Genomic DNA, 17601 nt, shown 5'->3' with positions numbered 1-17601 from the left:
AATGCCGCCCATCTCTGCACTTTTCAGAACTGGATCCGTTGTGGATCCTGGGCAGCAATGGAGCCGCAGGGGGTACTTCCTCAGCGGAGAAGCACGAGGGCTCCTGCCCTGGCCCCTGGCATCCGCTGGCCTTTAGCTTCTGCAACTCGACGGAGGCTCAAGGGACTGAGGGCCAAGGTTACTATGGCCAGCCTCCTCCAGGGCCTCTTTGGCCAAACTCCTTCCTGAAAGGGGCACAGTGACGTAGCCGGATGCCCCCCCCTTAATGGCAATGGTCTGCCAAAGGGAGGGCCCTGGCCCTTGTCTGTGGCTCTTTGCTTAGGATGGCTGCCTTTACTTGCCCTCTTGGTGCCAGGCTCTCTGCTCTTTCTTCCCATGGAATCAGACTGGTAGAGCTGGAAGGGACCACAAGGGCCATTCAGCCCAGCCCCATTCTGCCATGCAGGAACTCTCAATCAAGGCATCCCCAAAGGATCTGCCCCCAAAGAGAAAAGGCGCAAGGAGGCGGCGTTGGCTCTTTGCTTTCGGTTTTGGGTGAGGCCAGAAAGTGGAACTGCCTAATTCCCAAGGAGGCTTCTCTCATTGCTGGCCTCGGACTCCCTTCCCCTCTGAATTGGATTCCTGACTTCAGGTAAATATCAGCCCAACCTGTAACTTCTTGGTCCAGTTTAAGGGGCCTTTATCTCATCAGTGCTTTTGTGCAAATATTGCAGCCCTTTATTATCCCTATAAAACTGCGCTTGGAGCCTCGCAATCCGCAGAGCTAGGGTTTGGACAAAAGACCACAGCTTTTAAAGTTACCTAAAGGCCTTGCCTCTGCTCCCTCTGATGAATTTCCTCACCAAAGTGGATTTGGAAGCAATTTAGGTCACCCCTGATCAGTCTTGGCTTTGCCCCACATGCTTTCCCTCTCCTCAGCCTGGCTTCTCCTCCGCAGGACTCGCACTCTGTGCCACAATGGGCAAAGATGTTCTCTATGTAACTAGACAGTCAGTTGAGTGGACGGCAAACCCAGCCAGGACAGATGCCCACCCGCCTGTCCAGCAGAGACCCAGGACTAGGACACTTCCTCCCTCCAGGTCCAACTCACTGGGTGGGAATCCAGTTTCTCGGTGGTCTATCGAAGGGAAGGGCTCTGGAGGAAGGACCTGGGGGCAGGAGATGCAAGAGTCGTTCTTTGAGGGGCTCCTCCCATCTTTGCTCTTCCTGGCTGGGCCTCAGCCAAAGAAAGGGATGTTTGCGTGGCCCTATGGATGGTGCAGGGGTCAGGGAAGATCCTTGAATGAGCAGAACTGCTGCTGCTTGGCCTCCCCCTCCCCCCCCCAAAAGCCAGGCAGAACTCTGGAAACAGTTTTCCTCTTTATTGACTGATACTCCTCAGAAAGGCTGGGCAATTACACTGATAAATAATTGTTATTAACAAACCGAGGCCTGTGGTGGTTGGAGTGAAATCTGGAAACGGAAGCTGGAAGGGGCCCCTGAGGCTGGGTCCCTCTGCATGCCGAGGGTGGGTCTGGGGGGAATCCCACCCGTGGAGGCAGCAGTGGGGAAGGGGGCGAGGGGCTGCTGTCTGAGACTCTGGGACCCAGTGGGGGGGGGGGGGGGGGGGGGGGGGCGCCGGGGGGGGGGAAAAAGAAAAAACGGGGGGGGGGGTCCTTTCGGACCCCGGAGGGTTGGGTGGGGTGGGGGGTTTACCAGTCTCTGGGGAAAGACCCAACCACCCCCCACCCTGCCTGCTGTGAGGCTCAGACGCTGTGGGTCTTCTTGGTGAGCGCTGGCTCCTCATCCAGCAGCTTGGACTTGAGATGCTCCTTGTAGGAAAGGATGTCGCCGGGCCACTTGCTGATGGTCTGCTTCTCACACACCCAGATCTCCTGGGCCACCTGCCAGACAGGAAGGGAGGGAGTTAGGGGGCAAGTGGGGGGCAGCCTGGACCCACGGAGGACCCACTGGGGGTGCAGCCCCTCCCCCTGAGGTCCCATGGCCTTTCTCTTGAGGTGATAAGCCAGGACCCCAGAGCGTCTTTCACCTACGACAAGGCATGCCGGGGGCTGCACTTAAACTGTTTTGGCACGGAGTGTCCAGGCAGCCCTTGTGGTGTGGAAAATTGGCATCGGGGGAGAGGAGCTTCCTGTGGGCCCCACAAAGCCCTGCAAGAAGGCTTTCTGGGTTGCTGGCCCTCCAGGCACAGGAGGTCACAAAATTCCCCGTGAGCCAAGCCTGCAGAGGGGCACCAGAGACGCCCACCCATCCCGTTGGCAGATGCCCTCCTGAGGGGCCATGCTCCTCCTGACCTGCTGGATGAGCCGGAAGTCATGGCTGACCAGCATCATGCCCCCCTCAAAGTCGCTGATGGCATCGGCCAGGGCGTCGATGGTCTCGATATCCAGGTGGTTGGTGGGCTCGTCCAGGAAGAGCATGTGGGGGTTTTGCCAGGCCAGCCAGGCGAAGCAGACGCGGCACTTCTGCCCATCGGAGAGGTTGCGGATTGGGCTCACCTGCCAGCCAGAGGGATGAATGGAAAGCCACACGCATCAGGCCACAGCTGGACTAGCTGACCCCCAGCGAAGGAAGGATGTGGGAGCAGGAAGGGGATTGTTATACCCCAAATGGGGAGGGGGAACAAGTCCCTTCCCAACACTCTACTCCTACGTAGCCCCCTCCCTAGCGCCTGGCCCCCAGCCGTCTCTTCCGATCTCTGTTGGCCTCCTTTCCCCAAAGGTATGGAGACTGTGGACCCCCATGGACTGCTCTGTCTGGGTTCTGCTCCGAACATGACCTGAGACAGGTTGCGCCTAAAGCGCCCTGAGTCACTGCTTCTCTCTTAATGTCATGACTGGTTTGTGTTTGAATATGGATGATTTCTTAACTCTTTTATACAAAGATTACGTTTCCTTTCTAAAAACCAAAGTCGGAAGCCCCTGTGTGTCCCAGACAATAACAGCCAACCGGCTTCGGAGATGGTGTCCGCAATGGCAACTAGCCCATCCACCAGCCTTCTCTGGCTGGCAAAAGCTGCCACAGTTGCCATGTGTATCCACAAGAAGTCCAGAGGCACTGAAAGAGGCTGACCAGTGCTCCAGGGGACACTCTCTGTGGCTGCAGGCGTGGGGTCACTTAAAGCAACAACTCCCAAACTTTAGTCTTCCAGATGTTTTGGATTTTAGCTCCCAGAATTCCTGGCAGAGACATCTGGGAGTTGAAGTTCAAAACACCTGGAGGAGCAGTTTGGGAATCACTGGTTTAAAGAAACAAAAGGCCCCCTCCTCTCCCCTCCCCATTATTATTATTGTGTTATTTTCTTATAGCCTGCCTTTCTCCCAACAACAATTAAAAACAGTACAAGAATATTAAAATATCTAAATATCAATTTAAAGAAAACAAATAAAATTTGAAACCCTATTCCTGATCCGTTTGCAAAGACCTGCCGAGACAAGAATATCCTTAACTGCCTCTGGAAGGACAGCAGGGATGGAGCCGTCTTGGCCTCTCCAGGGCTTGGGAGAAGTCAGTCACTGAGAAGGCCCTCTCTTGTGCCCACCAAACGCGCCTGGGAAGATGGTGGGGCAGAGAGGGGCCTCTCCCAATGATCTGAATGCTCTGGGGGGCTCCTACAAATAGGCTGGACCCAGGCTACATAGGGTGTTATAAGTCAAAGACAGCACTTTGAAGACTACGAATGCCAATGGAGTGGCAATCCCTCCCTATTGGACAGAGGGACCCTTCGCTGGCTGGGAAGGCACCCCCCTCCCACACCTTAGAGGGGAAGCAAAGGGGCATCAAGTCAGTTGGAGGAGGCAAAGGAGGATGTGGGGGGACGGGGTTGGATTAGGTGACCCTTCCTGACTCTTCCACCACTCATGAATTTATGAGGAAAATGCTCCAAGCCCGGAACTTCCCCCCTCCCTCCGCCAACTCCCTCAACAGGGCTCTTGGTTGCAGTGGTCCAGGCACCCCCCTCCGCCATTACCTGTCCAGCCCCCAGCATGCCTCTCCTCTCTTTGGGATGGAGCCTGGGGCGAAGGGGGTCCGGTTACAGGGGCCACTCCCTTGAAGGATCAGCCTCTTTGGCTTTGAATTCCCCCCCCCCCCCGAAAGTGAAAAACCCCAGAGGGGCCTTCTCACAGCAGTGGTTGCCTCCCAAGAGCTGGAAATGGGGCCCTTGGTTCTTGAAAGGGCCAGGGATGTGCCCCTCCCACTCCACTGCCCCCCCTCACCTGCTGCTTCCCGGTCAGTCCGTAGCGGCCAATGACCTTTCGCATCTCCTCCTTCTCCTTGATCTCTGGGTAGCACTTCATCATGTACTCCAAGGGGGAGAGGTCCAGATCCAGCTGCTCTTGCAAATGCTGTGGGAGGGGGGGAATGGAGGGGGACGGAAGAGCCTCAGAGAAGCCCCCACCACTGCCCTGCCCCCACAAGAATACCAGAAGCCAAGGCCAAACTCCCCAGTTTCTCCAAATCCAGGGCTCACCCCACAACCCCTTCCCCCCATTTCAGCCTTAGAAGGAGCTCCAGTCTGTCCCCAACCGATAATCCCCCCATGCCCTTCCCCAGGAAAGAGAGGCTCTGCTCCGCTTGTTGGCCCCTCCGAGAAAGGGATTGTGCTTCCCACCTCCACTCACAAGGCTGGGCTGGTGTGGGACCCCCACTTTGCCTCCCCCCCAGGCTAAGGCCAGGAGCCAGAGAGGAGCCAGCTGTGCCCCTGCATACCTGGTGGTATCTGCCGATCTTGACGTGCGAGTGCTTGCGGATCATGCCGTCCGTGGGCAGAAGCTGGGGGGAGGGGAAACACCCGTCAGCCTTTCCTTGCCCCCCTGCCCTGCCCTGCCCTGATTCTGGGGGGTGGCTTACCTCCCCCGTGAGGAGCTTGAGAAGTGTCGATTTTCCGGCCCCGTTGGGCCCCACAAGGGCCACCCGCGTGTCCAGGTCAATGCCAAACTCCAGGTTGTTGTAAATCCAGGGCTGATCCCCCCCAAAAAAGAGGGACAGTGAGTGCATGAACATGGAGCTGGGCAAGCCCCCTGCCCCCATTTTTACACTCTTGCTCACCCCGTCTTTGCTGTATTTGAAGCTCACGTTCTGCACCATGATGACTGGTGGAGGAATCTTGCCACACGAAGGGAAGTAGAAGGAAAGGGTCTGCGGAGGAGATGACCCCAGTCAGTCTCAGGAGGGCCACACAAAGCTCCCCCAGATCCTCCCCTTCCCAATACGGTGGGCCTAACCTTGTCGGTGATGACCCGTTCAGTCAGCCCTGAAGCCATCATCTTCTGGAGGGTCTTCTCTTTGCTCTGGGCCTGGCGGGCCAACTTGGCGCTCCCGTGGCCAAAGCGGGCAATGTAATTCTGCAATACAGCCGAGGGGGAAAGGGGCTCGCATACGGTGCATACATGCGCCAGGGAAGGGCCACGCTACCTCCCTCTTTCCCAGGAATGAAACCTGGGCAGAGGACTGATCAGCTGCGTGAGGAAAGAGCCTGGTGGTGCGGAAGGCTGAGGCCAGTGGGAGGGGGAGTCACCTTCATGTGGGAGATCTGGTCCTGCTCCCAGTGGAACCGCTTCATCTGGTTCTCCTCCAGCTCCAGCCGAGTTTTGACATACTGGTCATAGTTGCCCTGTAGGAAGAGCAGGGCTCACTGTGTGTCTCTCTCCCGGCCTTTGTGGGTCCCACCCCCCAAGAGACCCCAGACCCAAAGATCCATGCAGGGAAGGGCTCCAGCTCCTACTTACTGTGTAGTACTTGAGCTTCCGGTTGTGCATGTGGATGATGTTGGTGCAGACGCCGTTGAGGAAGTCCTGGGAATGGGAGATCAGCACCAGGATGCGCTTGAACCTGCAAGGACGAAGGCCAGGTGGTGTGTGTGTGTGTGTGAGGGCCAACGGGGACAAAAGGGCTCCACACCAGCCCCCCTTCCCACCCCCACACTCACGTTTTGAGCTCCTCCTCCAGCCACACACAGGCGTCCAGGTCCAGGTGGTTCGTGGGCTCGTCCAGGAGCAGCATGAAGGGCCGGATGAAGAGAGCCCTGGGAGGGGAGGAGGGGGCTGTGGTGAGGATGGGGCAGTGGGGAGAACTCCTGCCCCCATCCTTCCACCTAGCTTGGCCCTAGCATTCACCTGGCCAAAGCTACCCGCATGCGCCAGCCCCCACTGAAGTCCTTGAGCTTCTTGCGCTGCATGAGGGGGGTGAAGCCCAGGCCGTGGAGGATCCGGGAGGCACGCATCTCCGCCTTGTCAGCATCCAGCTCCTCCAGCCGCTCATACAGTTCCAGCAGCTTCTCACACTCTGCTGTTTTGGGGAAGAGGGGGTCAGTGATTGGAGCCTCCGCAGCTCTGCCTCCCCACCCCCCTGTGGAGAAAGTCTTGAAGGGGGCTATCCCTCACCGCCTCTGCCCCCCAGCCCCAGAGGCTGCCCATTCATCCAAAGGTCTATTACCATCCTCGTGGGCCAGGCGCTCGGCCTCCCGCTCCAGCATGGCTCTCTCTGTGTCCACCTCCATCACGCACTGCAGGGGCGTCTTGTCGCTGGGAGGCATTTCTCGGGTCAGGTGGTAGATGTCTATGTGCTCAGGGATGGGCACCTCCCGCTTCCCGATGGCAGACAGCAACATGGACTTTCCTGGTGGAGTTAGAGGAGAGGGGCACCCCTTTGGTCAGCTGGCCTGCTCCCAAAACACCACACAAGGGCCCAGTGCCACCCTGGCCTGCCTGGGTTGGCCTTTTCCTGGACCTTCAGCTGGCGCTGGGCAATGCGTCTTAGGGTCTAACACTGGATACCATTTCTAGGCTCCTTTTCGAAGAGCACAAAGGGGTCAGATCCATGGTTCAGGCCATTGGTGGAGACGATGCCTTCTTCTGAAGGAAAAGCTTATGAAGCTCACCCTGCGGTTCACACAGAAGGGCCAACTGACTGGCACCACTCAGAAGAAGCCAGCCCAAAGGGATGCCCCACTGCATCCTGAAGAGCTGCGGATGTGAAAAAGGTCCCCGCCCTTGCAAGGCACCCCTCCCAAAACACCATTCACAAACACTGCGATGGATCTTTACGTATCACTGGACCCAAAGGGAGACTGGCATGGGATACAAAGTGGGCAGAGGGCCATGGAAGTCCAGGACGGGAGCTGCATTTGCCTGCGCAAGGAGCCCCACTTCCCCCCTTAAACACATGTTAAAAGAGATCTCACCTGCGCTGTCATTGTGGGACCACAAGCTATGACTGAGAAGGTATCTTTTAACAATAAGCTTTATCCCAAGCACTTCATGCCTTTCCTTATACAAGGAATCAGCTTTTCCGTTGGACTAATACCTGCCTTAAAAATCAAATATAATTTTTATTCTACTACATCTTTTCCAATCAATATTGGGACGACTAGATGCTCTTCTGATAGATTTAGATTACAATCCGAAACGCACTACAAGAATAAACCAGTTTGAGACCGCTTTAACTGCCCTGGCTTAGTGTTGGGAGCTCTGGAAATGGTTTATTGTGGAACCAGAGCTGTCTGGTGTCTCACAAAACTACTACTATTACATGTATTTGCATTGCATTCCCGGGACCCTCTAAGATTAAGCCAGAGCAGTTAAAGCCATCTCAAACAGTGTGTTTTGGACCCATGTTCAAACTTCTAACCTCTAAAGCAGGGGTAGGCAACCTTTTTGAGCCAAAAAATAAATAAGTAAATAATTTTTCAGATATTTAAATAAATTAATTAATAATTCCTACATACACCGCACACATCATATTTTAAAGTAAAAAACAAAATGGCCTGTCCTGCCCCGCAACGGGAAAGGTCACGTGAGACTTCGGCCGCCATTTTAGAACTCAAAATGGTGCCCGGAGCAGTGCGGAAGCTGCGGCGGGGGAGGCAATCGGCGGCAGGACCGGGCTGGGGCCAGTCCCAAGGCCTCACCGGGCCGGATCCGGCCCACGGGCCGTAGGTTGCTAACCCCCGCGCTAAAAAGAAAAAAAGTACTCTCTAGTTCTGCTGAAGCTGAGATAACATTGTCACCCGACGCTTGCAAAACTCCTACAGCCTTCTGATACAATGGTTTAGGAAACCACTCCAAACGGGTCAACTGTTTCCACCTGGAGTGGTGCTGAACCCTTTGGGGCGCTCAAGAAAGGAGGCCCTTTGGCTCCCTGGCTGCCTAGGAGGGGCCTGGGGCCCCTTCTGCTGTGATCCTTTGGGCTGCCAGAGCTTACGTGTGTGTGTGTGTGTGTGTGTGTGTGTGTGTGGCGGGGGTCTGCTCTCACGAAGGGGTGGTGGGCAATCACAATCTTTCTATTCTCCCAATTCAGCCTAGAACGAACCTGGGGGCCTCAGAGGAGTGGTACTTAATTGTGTGGATGTGTGCTGGGGCCACACAAGCCCCCAGTTCTCAGTGAGTTCCCAAAAAGCAATGCAAATGCAGTTGCAAAAAGGCACAAAGCGGGTGCCGGCTTCTGTCACAGTGAGAAGAGGAGGCAAGGGCTAGCCTGCTCTGCCAGGCAGACGGAGAGCAAAGTGCTCTTCCACGCTTCGTTCCTAGTTTCAGATTAATCTAACACAAACCAGGGAAGGTGGCCCTGGTGTCTGTGTCTCGTGTTCAATGACTGGTGTTCTCCTGGATCCCTGCCTGGGCCCAGGCACCCCTTCCCCCTTGGCACTGCAGAGGTAAGGCTTTCCTCACAAAGGACCACCGCTACGCCATGGTAAGCTGAGGGCTTTGCATGGAGTTCACAGAGGGTCTGATCCTGGGACAGGGATAGTGCTTCCACCGCCCCCCCCGCACTCCTTGCAAAGGGGCAGGCTGCCCTGAGGGTTGGTGGAAGCACCAGAGCGCCACCAGGAGCCTCCTGAGAAGGGCCACCTCTAGGGCCCCGTGAGGGAGGTCCCTGAGCTCAGCCGAGGGCCCGGGCCCCCTTCCGTCCTCTCTCCCGGCTGCCCGCCCACCCACCCTCCACCAGGGCCCACCAGTGCCGTTGAGGCCGATGAGTCCGTATCGCCGGCCGGAATTGAGCTCCAGCTTGGTGTCGCTGAGCAGCTCCTGTCCGTGGAACGTGAGGGAGAGGTTGATGACGTGGACGTCGGTGCTGTTCGGGTGGGAGGCCAGGACCCCCGTCACGGCCCGGGCGGCCGCCTTCTTCAGCTCAAACTCCTCCAGCGCCTGCGAGATGGCATCCACCGCTGCGAAGGGGGGAGGCATGGGGGGAAGAGACCCGTCAGAGTCTGGGGTGCGGGGGGGGGGGGCCATGGGGTGACCCCTCCCCCTCAGACCAGCCCCCTCCTTCAGCCCAACGCCTCCAGGGTCTGCGAGATGAAGGCTGGGGGGGAGAGGAGAGGGTTGGGGGCCATGGGGGCTACCCTTCCCCCTCAGACCAGCCCCCTCCTTCAGCCCATCGCTCCAGGTCCGGCGAGATGAAGGCCTGGGGGGGAGGGAGAGGGTTGGGGGCTGACCCTTCCCCCCAGACCCTCCCCCTCCTTCAGCCCATCGCCTCCAGGGTCTGCGAGATGAAGTGGGGGGGGAGAGGAGAGGTTGGGGTCCTGTGGGGCTGACCTTCCCCCTCAGACCCTCCCCTCCTTCAGCCCAACGCCTCCAGGTCTGCGAGATGAAGGCTGGGGGGGAGAGGAGAGGGTTGGGGGCTGTGGGGCTGACCCTACCCCCTCAGACCCTCTCCCCTCCTCCAGCCCAATACCAGGGTCTGCGAGTGAAGGCTGGGGGGAGAGGAGAGGGGTTGGGGGCCGTGGGCTGACCCTTCCCCCTGAGCCTCCCCCTCAGACCCGCGCCCTCCTTCAGCCCAAACACCAGGTCTGCGAGATGAAGGCTGGGGGGGGGGAGGGAGAGGGTTGGGGGGCCGTGGGGCCGACCCTCCCCCTGAGGCTCCACTCAGACCCCCCCCTGCTTCAGCCCAAACCCAGGGTCTGCGAGATGAAGGTGGGGGGAGAGGAGAGGGTTGGGGCCGTGGGGCTGACCCTTCCCCCTGGAGGCCTCCCCCTCAGACCCTCCCCCTCCTTCAGCCCAAACACCAGGGTCTGCGAGATGAAGGCTGGGGGGGAGAGGAGAGGGTTTGGGGGCCGTGGGGCTGACCCTTCCCCCGGAGGCCTCCCCCTCAGACCCTCCCCCTCCTTCAGCCCATCGTCTCCAGGGTCTGCGAGATGAGGCTGGGGGGGAGAGGGAGAGGTTGGGGGCCGTGGGGCTGACCCTTCCCCCTCAGACCAGCCCCCCTCTTCAGCCAATCGCCTCCAGGGTCTGCGAGATGAAGGCTGGGGGGGAGAGGAGAGGGTTTGGGGGCCGTGGGGCGACGCCTTCCCCCTCAGACCAGCCCCCTCCTTCAGCCCTCGTCTCCAGGGTCTGCGACATTGAAGGCTGGGGGAGAGGAGAGGGTTGGGGGCCCGTGGGGCTGACCCTCCCCCTGAGCCTCCCCCTCAGCCCTCTCCCCCTCAGCCCAACACCAGGTCGTGGAGATGAAGGCTGGGGGGAGAGGAAGAGGGGTTGGGGTCTGGGGGGGATACCCTTCCCCCTCAGACCCTCCCCTCCCTTCAGCCCATCGCCTCCAGGTCTGCGAGATGAAGGCTGGGGGGGAGAGGAGAGGGTTGGGTCTGTTGGGCGGACCCTACCCCCTCAGAACCCTCCCCCTCCTCCAGCCCAACCCAGGTCTGCGAGATGAAGGCTGGGGGGAGAGGAGAGGGTTGGGGGCCGTGGGGCTGACCCTTCCCCCTGAGCCTCCCCTCAGACCCTCTCCCTCCTTCAGCCCAAACACAGGGTCTGTGAGATGAAGGCTGGGGGGGAGAGGAGAGGTTGGAGGCCGTGGGGCTGACCCTTCCCCACAACCCCCCTCCTTCAGCCCAACGCCTCCAGGGTCTTGAGATGAAGGCTGGGGGGGAGAGGAGAGGGTTGGGGGCCGTGGGGCTGACCCTTCCCCCTCAAGACACCTCCCCCTCCTTCAGCCCAAACACCAGGGCTGCGGAGATGAAGGCTGGGGGGGAGAGGAGAGGTTTGGGGGCGGTGGGGCTGACCCTTCCCTGAGGCCTCCCCCTCAGACCCTCCCCTCCTTCACGCCCAAACACCAGGGTCTGTGAGATGAAGTCTGGGGGGGAGAGGAGAGGGTTGGAGGCCGTGGGGGCGGACCCTTCCCCCTCAGGACCCTCCCCCTCCTCTAGCAGCCAACAACGCCTCCAGGGTCTGTGAGATGAAGGCTGGGGGGAGAGAGAGGGTTGGGGGGCCGTGGGGCTGACCCCCCCTGAGGCCTCCCCTCAGACCCTCTCCCTCCTTCAGCCCCAAACACCAGGGTCTGTGAGATGAAGGCTGGGGGGGGAGAGGAGAGGGTTGGAGGCCCGTGGGGCTGACCCTTCCCCCTCAGACCCTCCCCCTCCTTCAGCCCAACGCCTCCAGGGTCTGTGAGATGGAGCGGGGGGGGAGAGGAGAGGGTTGGGGGCCAGGGGGGCTGACCCTTCCCCCCAGACCCTCCCCCTCCTTCAGCACACACCAGGTCTGCGAGATGAAGGCTGGGGGGAGAGGAGAGGGTTGGGGGCCGTGGGCTGACCCTCCCCCTCACCTCCCCCTCTTTCAGCCCACGACCCAGGTCTGTAGATGAAGCTTGGGGGGGAGAGGAGAGGTTGGGGGCCGTGGGGCTGACCTTCCCCCTGAGGCCTCCCCCTCAGACCCTCTCCTCCTTCACCCCAAACACCAGGTCCTGTGAGATGAAGGCTGGGGGGAGAGGAGAGGGTTGGAGGCCGTGGGCTGACCCTTCCCCCTCAGACCCTCCCCCTCCTTCAGCCCAACGCCTCCAGGTTGTGAGATGAAGCTGGGGGGAGAGGAGAAGGGTTGGGGCCCCGTGGGGCTGACCCTTCCCCCTCAGACACTCCCCCCTCCTTCAGCCCAAACACCAGGTCTGCGAGATGAAGGCGGGGGGGAGAGGAGAGGGTTTGGGGGCCGTGGGGCTGACCCTCCCCCTGAGGCCCTCCCCCTCAGACCCTCCCCCCCTTCAGCCAAAACACCAGGGTCGGCGAGATGAAGGCTGGGGGGAAGAGGAGGGTTGGGGCCGTGGGGCTGACCTTCCACCTGAGGCCTCCCCCCTCAACCCTCCCCCTCCTTCACCCAAAACACCAGGGTCTGCGAGATGAAGGCTGGGGGGAGAGGAGAGGGTTGGGGGCTGTGGGGCTGACCTTCCCCCTGAGGCCATCCCCTCAGACCCTCCCCCTCCTCAGCCCATTGTCTCCAGGGTCTGTGAGATGAAGGCTGGGGGGAGAGGAGAGGTTGGGGGCCGTGGGGGCTGACCCTCCCCCTGAGGCCTCCCCCGCAGACCCTCTCCCTCCTTCAGCCCAAACCCAGGGTCTGGGGAATGAAGGCTGGGGGGGAGAGGAGAGGGTTGGGGCCGTGGGCTGACCCTTCCCCTGAGGCCTCCCCCTCAGACCCTTCTCCCCCTTCAGCCCAAACACCAGGGTCTGTGAGATGAAGGCTGGGGGGGAGAGGAGGGGTTGGGGGCCGTGGGGCTGACCCTTCCCCCTCAACCCCACCCTCCTCAGCCCAAACACCAGGTTCTGCGAGATGAAGGCTGGGGGAGAGGAGGGGTTGGGGGCCGTGGGGCTGACCCTTCCCCCTGAGGCCTCCCCTCAGACCCTCCCCCTCCTTCAGCCCAACACCAGGGTCTGCGAGCTGAAGGGCTGGGGGGGAGAGGAGAGGGTTGGGGCCGTGGGGCTGACCCTTCCCCCCTTCAGCCCAAAACGCCTCCAGGGCCCCCGAGATGGAAGCGGGAGACATGGGAGGCCGGGCCCCCCCCTCCCTCGGCCATTGGCCGGGAGGGAGGGGAAGGCCGCCCCGGTCCCTGGCCCCCACCTGCCGGCCGGGCGGTGCCGTTGGGGCTGCTGCTGTCCCCGTGCCGTCGTGGGGCGCCGGCGTGGCCTGGGCCTCGGCGCGGCGGTTGGCGCGGTGTCTCGGTCGTCCTGGGCCGCTGCCGGGCCTGTGGCCGCCTCTTCTTCTGGCGCCTTCTTCGTGGCCAGGTCCGAGGCATGGCGAACAGACAGCGAGGGCCAGCAGGTCCTGGGCGGAGGAGGAAGGGGAGGCGGTCAGGGCCCAGGCGACGGGGAACCGAGGAAGGGAGAAGGGGACTTCCTGCCTCCCCCGGGCCTCCCAGCCGCCCCCCGACCCTTTTCCTGCCTTCTCTCTCCGTTCCTTGGCGTTCTCTCCGCTCCCGGCTCCGCCGCGCCGGCGCTTTCCTTTCTGTCGAACACAGAACTGCGCCGCCCCGCGTGCGCACGCCCCGCCCCCTTCGTCGCCGCCCGCCTCAGCCAATGGGCGCGCGAAACGTCACGGACGCCGGGCCCCGGGGCGCCGCGGGAAGGCCGAGTCCTCAAAGCAGCCTGCGCGGGACTACAGGCCCCGGCGGCCCCCGCCCGACTCCCTCCCGGTGCCTCCTGGGAAACCGAGTCCCCCTGGGCGCCGAGGGAACGGAGCAGGGCCCGCCGGAAGCGGCTGCCTGCCCCCTTCTTGGGGGGGAGCGTGAAGGCCTGTCCGTGTCTCTTGGGGGGAGGGCTGGCCAAAGTCCTGCCAGGCGCCACAGGGCAAGGGCAGCGCGTGGGGATCATGGAGTTGGAGTCCATCGAGAACGGAGGCGCCGCGGCCTGGCTCTGCGGCGGCAAAGAGGGTTAAGGGGGGGGGGGGACTTCGGTGAGCCTCGGGGTCAGTTTTGGGGGGGGGGCGTTTGTGTGTCACTCTCTTCCTGGCTTCTCCCGTTCGGGGCTGGAGCTCCATCACCCCAGCAGGCCAGGGGAGGCGGCTGTGCTTGGCTCAAATGTCCCAAAGGCCTCGGAGGCTAAGCAGGGTCAGCCCGGGTTGGGACTCGGATGGGAGACCGCCAGGGGACCCTGACTTCTCTTGTCGGAGAAGGAGCGGGGCTTCCCTCGCCCGGAAAACGGGGGGCGAGAGGCGGAGGGCCAGGAGCCCCGGACCAGGCCTCTTCCTTTCAGGGTGGGCTTGTATGGAGAGGAGGAGCTCCTTCCCGGAACGGACAGGACCGGACCAGAGGAGCCAGGCGCCGCCCGAAGGAAGGCCCCCTCCGGCCCCCGAGCCTCTGGTGGCTTTGCTCTGGGCCGGAGGATGACCTTTGGAGGTTCCGGGCCCCGGAGGCCCCTGCCCCTGAGCCCCCGGGCCTTTCGCCACAGACGTCGGGGCCGGGCGGGGAGGGGAAGGGGCTTCGCGAGGGAGGGAGAGTCTCCTTGGGAGGGTCCCCTGCGGCGGGGGGTTTGGGTGCCCTCCTCTCCTCGCCATCTCCCGCAACGGGGAAAGTGGGCCTATTATGCGGTTCCCATGGAAACCCGACGGGCGGCGGCGGCGGCGGAGGAGGAAGCAGGAGCATCCTTTGGCCGGGAAGAGGCGGCGGGGCTCGGTCTCTCTCTCCGGCGGACGGAGGGTGGGCGGCTGGCCCTTTGTCCCGGCGCCTCGCCCCCAGAGCCCCCGCCTGACGCAGGCGAGGAGCGTCCGGAGGGTGAGCCGGGCCCGGGGACGAGGGCGGGAGGGAAGGGCCGGTGCACCGGGCAACACCGCCAGCGAAAGACCCTTCCTCCTCCTCCGGCGGCGGGAGAGGCCAGCCCTCCTTCTGGGACCCCTTTGGCCTATCTGGGGAGCCCCCTCCGGGTCAAAGGCGGGGGCGCCTCCCCTCCTCCCCCGGGGCCCACGCACCCGCCCCCCTCCCGGCCCCTTTCCGCGGAAGGGGCTCCGGCCGCCAATTCGGGGAGGCGGGTTGGGGGGCCCTTCTGGGAGGAGACCCTCCGGAGGGCGGCGGGAAGAGCCCCGGGAACCTCGCAGCCCCCCCCCCGCCTACCCTTGAGAAGCCCCCTTGGGGGAAGACCGGGTCGGGGCAGGGGCTTTGGGGGCCGAGGGGAGGGTCCCCGTTCTCCTCCTCCGCTGCCCGGGCTGCTCTCTCGCGAGGGGGAGGCCGTGTCTCTATGTATTGGGGGGGGGGTCGCGCCTTTCTTGAGCTTTTTAACCCCTTTCTCCAAATCGGGGAATGATGGAGAGCCGCCAAGGCATGCCAGCGCCGGAGCTCTATTGGCGGGGGAAGGACGGGCAAAAGCGCCTCTTCCATGGGTCGCCATACTGGACAGCAGACTGGCGTTGGCCTGGAAGCTCAGCAGGGCCAGCCCTGGCTAGTCCTTGGAGGGGGACCGGCGAGGAGTGCCAGGCGCCGGAGGCTCCGTTTCAGGGGCAGCAAGTGGACCCTTGCCCAGAAAACCCCGCGGGGCTCCAGGCAGAGTCAGGGCAGGGGCGTTTTGCACGGAGCCTGCAGTCCGCCAGTTGTCTGTCTGTCTGTCTGCCAGGCGAGGAGGAGGAGGAGGCCCCAGGGCCCTGGACGCTCTCCCGAGCCATTCGCCCGCTGGCCACTGGGGGCGCTGCAGAGACAGGTCCGGAGGCACCGGAGGCTGCTCTGGCCAGTGACCCCTGGCGACCCAGGAAGGAGGGCTGCCCTGCCGGCAGACGGCTGCCCACTGGGCCTGGCCTCCTCTGCCCATTCCCTCCACGATTCCTAGAGTTAACGGACTTTTATTTGGAGCATATGTCTCCCGCTCTTCAGCCACAAAGGCTGTTCACAAAGTTGAAGTTTCCCTGCCTTTGGCTAGGTCTAAAAAGCCATGACACAAGAGGAGAGGAAGGGAGGGCAGTGGGATGAAGCAAAAGGAGGAGAAGAGGGATGGCAGTGGGATGAAGCAAAGGAGGAGGGAAGGGAATGGCAGTGGGATGAAGCAAAAGGAGAGGGAAGGGAAATGGCAGTGGGATGAAGCAAAAGGAGAGGAAGGAATGGCAGTGGGATGAACAAAAGGAGGAGAAGAAGGGATGGCAGTGGGATGAAGCAAAAGGAGAGGAAGGGAATGGCAGTGGGGAGAAGCAAAAGGAGGAGCGAAGGGAATGGCAGTGGATGAAGAAAAAGGAGGAGGGAAGGAATGGCAGTGGGATGAAGCAAAAGGAGGAGAAGAAGGATGGAGGGGTGAGAGCAAAAGGAGGAGGAAGGGAAGGGCATGGGATGAAGGCAAAGGAGGAGAAGAAGGGAATGGCAGTGGGAGAAGCAAAAGGAGGAGGGAAGGAATGGCAGTGGGATGAAGCAAAAGGGAGAGGACGGGAAAGGGCAGTGGGATGAAGCAAAGGAGGAGAGAGGGAATGGCAGGGGATGAAGCAAAAGGAGGAGAGGAAGGGAATGGCAGTGGGATGAAGCAAAGGAGGAGAAGAAGGGAATGGCAGGGGATGAAGCAAAAGGAGAGCGAAATGGAATGGCAGTGGGATGAAGCAAAGGAGGAGGAGGAAGGGAATGGCAGTGGGATGAAGCAAAAGGAGAGAAAGAATGCATGGGATGAGCAAAAGGAGAGGAAGGGAATGGCAGTGGATGAAGCAAAAGGAGAGGAAGGGAATGGCATGGATGAAGCAAGGAGAGGAAGGAATGGAGTGGGATGAAGCAAAAGGAGGAGCGAAGGGGAAGTCAGTGGGATGAAGCAAAAGGAGAGGAGGAGGCGGGGTGACAAGGAGAGGAGGAATGGCATGGGATGAGCAAAAGAGGAGGAAGGGAATGGCAGTGGATGACGCAAAAGCAGGAGTGCCGATGAGGGAAGTGGCACTGGATGAGCAAAGGAGAGGAAGGGAAGGCAGGGATGAAGCAAAAGGAGGAAGGAGGATGGCATGGGATGAGCAAAAGGAGAGGAGGGAAGGCGGGGAATAAGCAAAGGAGGAGGGAGGGATGGCAGTGGGATGGAGCAAAAGGAGGAGCGGAATGGGATGGTCAGTGGGATGAACAAAGGAGGAATGATGCATGGATAGGAGAGAGGAGGGTGCAGTGGATGAAGCAAAAGAGGAAGGGAGTGGCAGTGGGATAAGCAAAGAGAGAGGAAGGGAATGGCAGTGGAGAAGCAAAAGAGGAGAAGAAGGGAATGAGGGGGATTGAACAAAAGGAGGAGAGGGAATGGCAGTGGGATGGAAGCAAGGAGGAGGCGGAAGGGAGATGGCAGTGGGATGAAGCAAAAGGAGAGGGAAGGGAATGGCATGGGAGGAAGCAAAAGGAGGAGAAGAAAGGAATGGCAGTGGGTGAAGCAAAAGGAGGAGAGGAAGGGAGGCAGTGGGATGAAGCAAAAGGAGAGAGGAAGGGAATGCAGTGGGATGAAGCAAAAGGAGAGAAGGACAGGGAATGGCAGTGGGATGAAGCAAAAGGAGGAAGGAAGGGAATGGCAGTGGGATGAAGCAAAGGAGAGAGGAAGGAAGGAAGGGAGAGACAAAAGGAGGAAGGAAGGGAGGGGGGGAAGCAGTGGATGAAGCAAAGGAGAGAAAGAATGCAGTGGATGAAGCAAAAGGAGGAGGAAGGGAATGGCGTGGGAGGAAGCAAAAGGAGGAGGAAGGAATGGCATGGATGACAAAAGGAGAGGAAGGAATGGTGGTGAAGCAAAAGAGGAAGGAAGGGAATGGCAGTGGGATGAAAGCAAAAGAGAGGAAGGGAATGGCAGTGGGATGACAAAAGGAGGAGCGAAAGGGAATGGCAGTGGGATGAAGCAAAAGGAGAGGAAGGGAATGGCAGTGGGAGGGAAGCAAAAGGAGAGGAAGGGAATGCAGTGGGATGAAGCAAAGGAGGAGAGGAAGGGAATGGCAG

The 17601-nt window shown here is 60.9% G+C and overlaps 2 protein-coding genes across 3 annotated transcripts in view; both read right to left on the bottom strand.

Moving 5' to 3' along the window:
* Window positions 1-17601, bottom strand: part of TMUB1 (transmembrane and ubiquitin like domain containing 1) — a 162211-nt gene that overhangs the window by 116539 nt on the left and 28071 nt on the right. The window lies entirely within an intron of this gene.
* On the bottom strand, window positions 1657-9185 carry LOC121934572 (ATP-binding cassette sub-family F member 2). The gene is made up of 13 exons (XM_042475165.1): window positions 8954-9185; window positions 6436-6618; window positions 6117-6288; window positions 5930-6025; window positions 5730-5832; window positions 5519-5614; window positions 5226-5345; window positions 5050-5139; window positions 4852-4962; window positions 4711-4773; window positions 4218-4346; window positions 2295-2498; window positions 1657-1883 (listed from the first exon to the last, which is right to left on the bottom strand). Exons 1-13 carry the CDS (start codon window positions 9183-9185, stop codon window positions 1746-1748), a joined length of 1737 nt encoding a protein of 578 aa, XP_042331099.1. The 3' UTR covers window positions 1657-1745.

Source organism: Sceloporus undulatus, chromosome 6 (genome assembly GCF_019175285.1).
Source record: "Sceloporus undulatus isolate JIND9_A2432 ecotype Alabama chromosome 6, SceUnd_v1.1, whole genome shotgun sequence".
Taxonomy (NCBI): Eukaryota; Metazoa; Chordata; class Lepidosauria; order Squamata; family Phrynosomatidae; genus Sceloporus; species Sceloporus undulatus.
The sequence above is the reverse complement of the archived record's forward strand: the minus strand, read 5'-3'. Positions and strand labels throughout refer to the sequence as shown.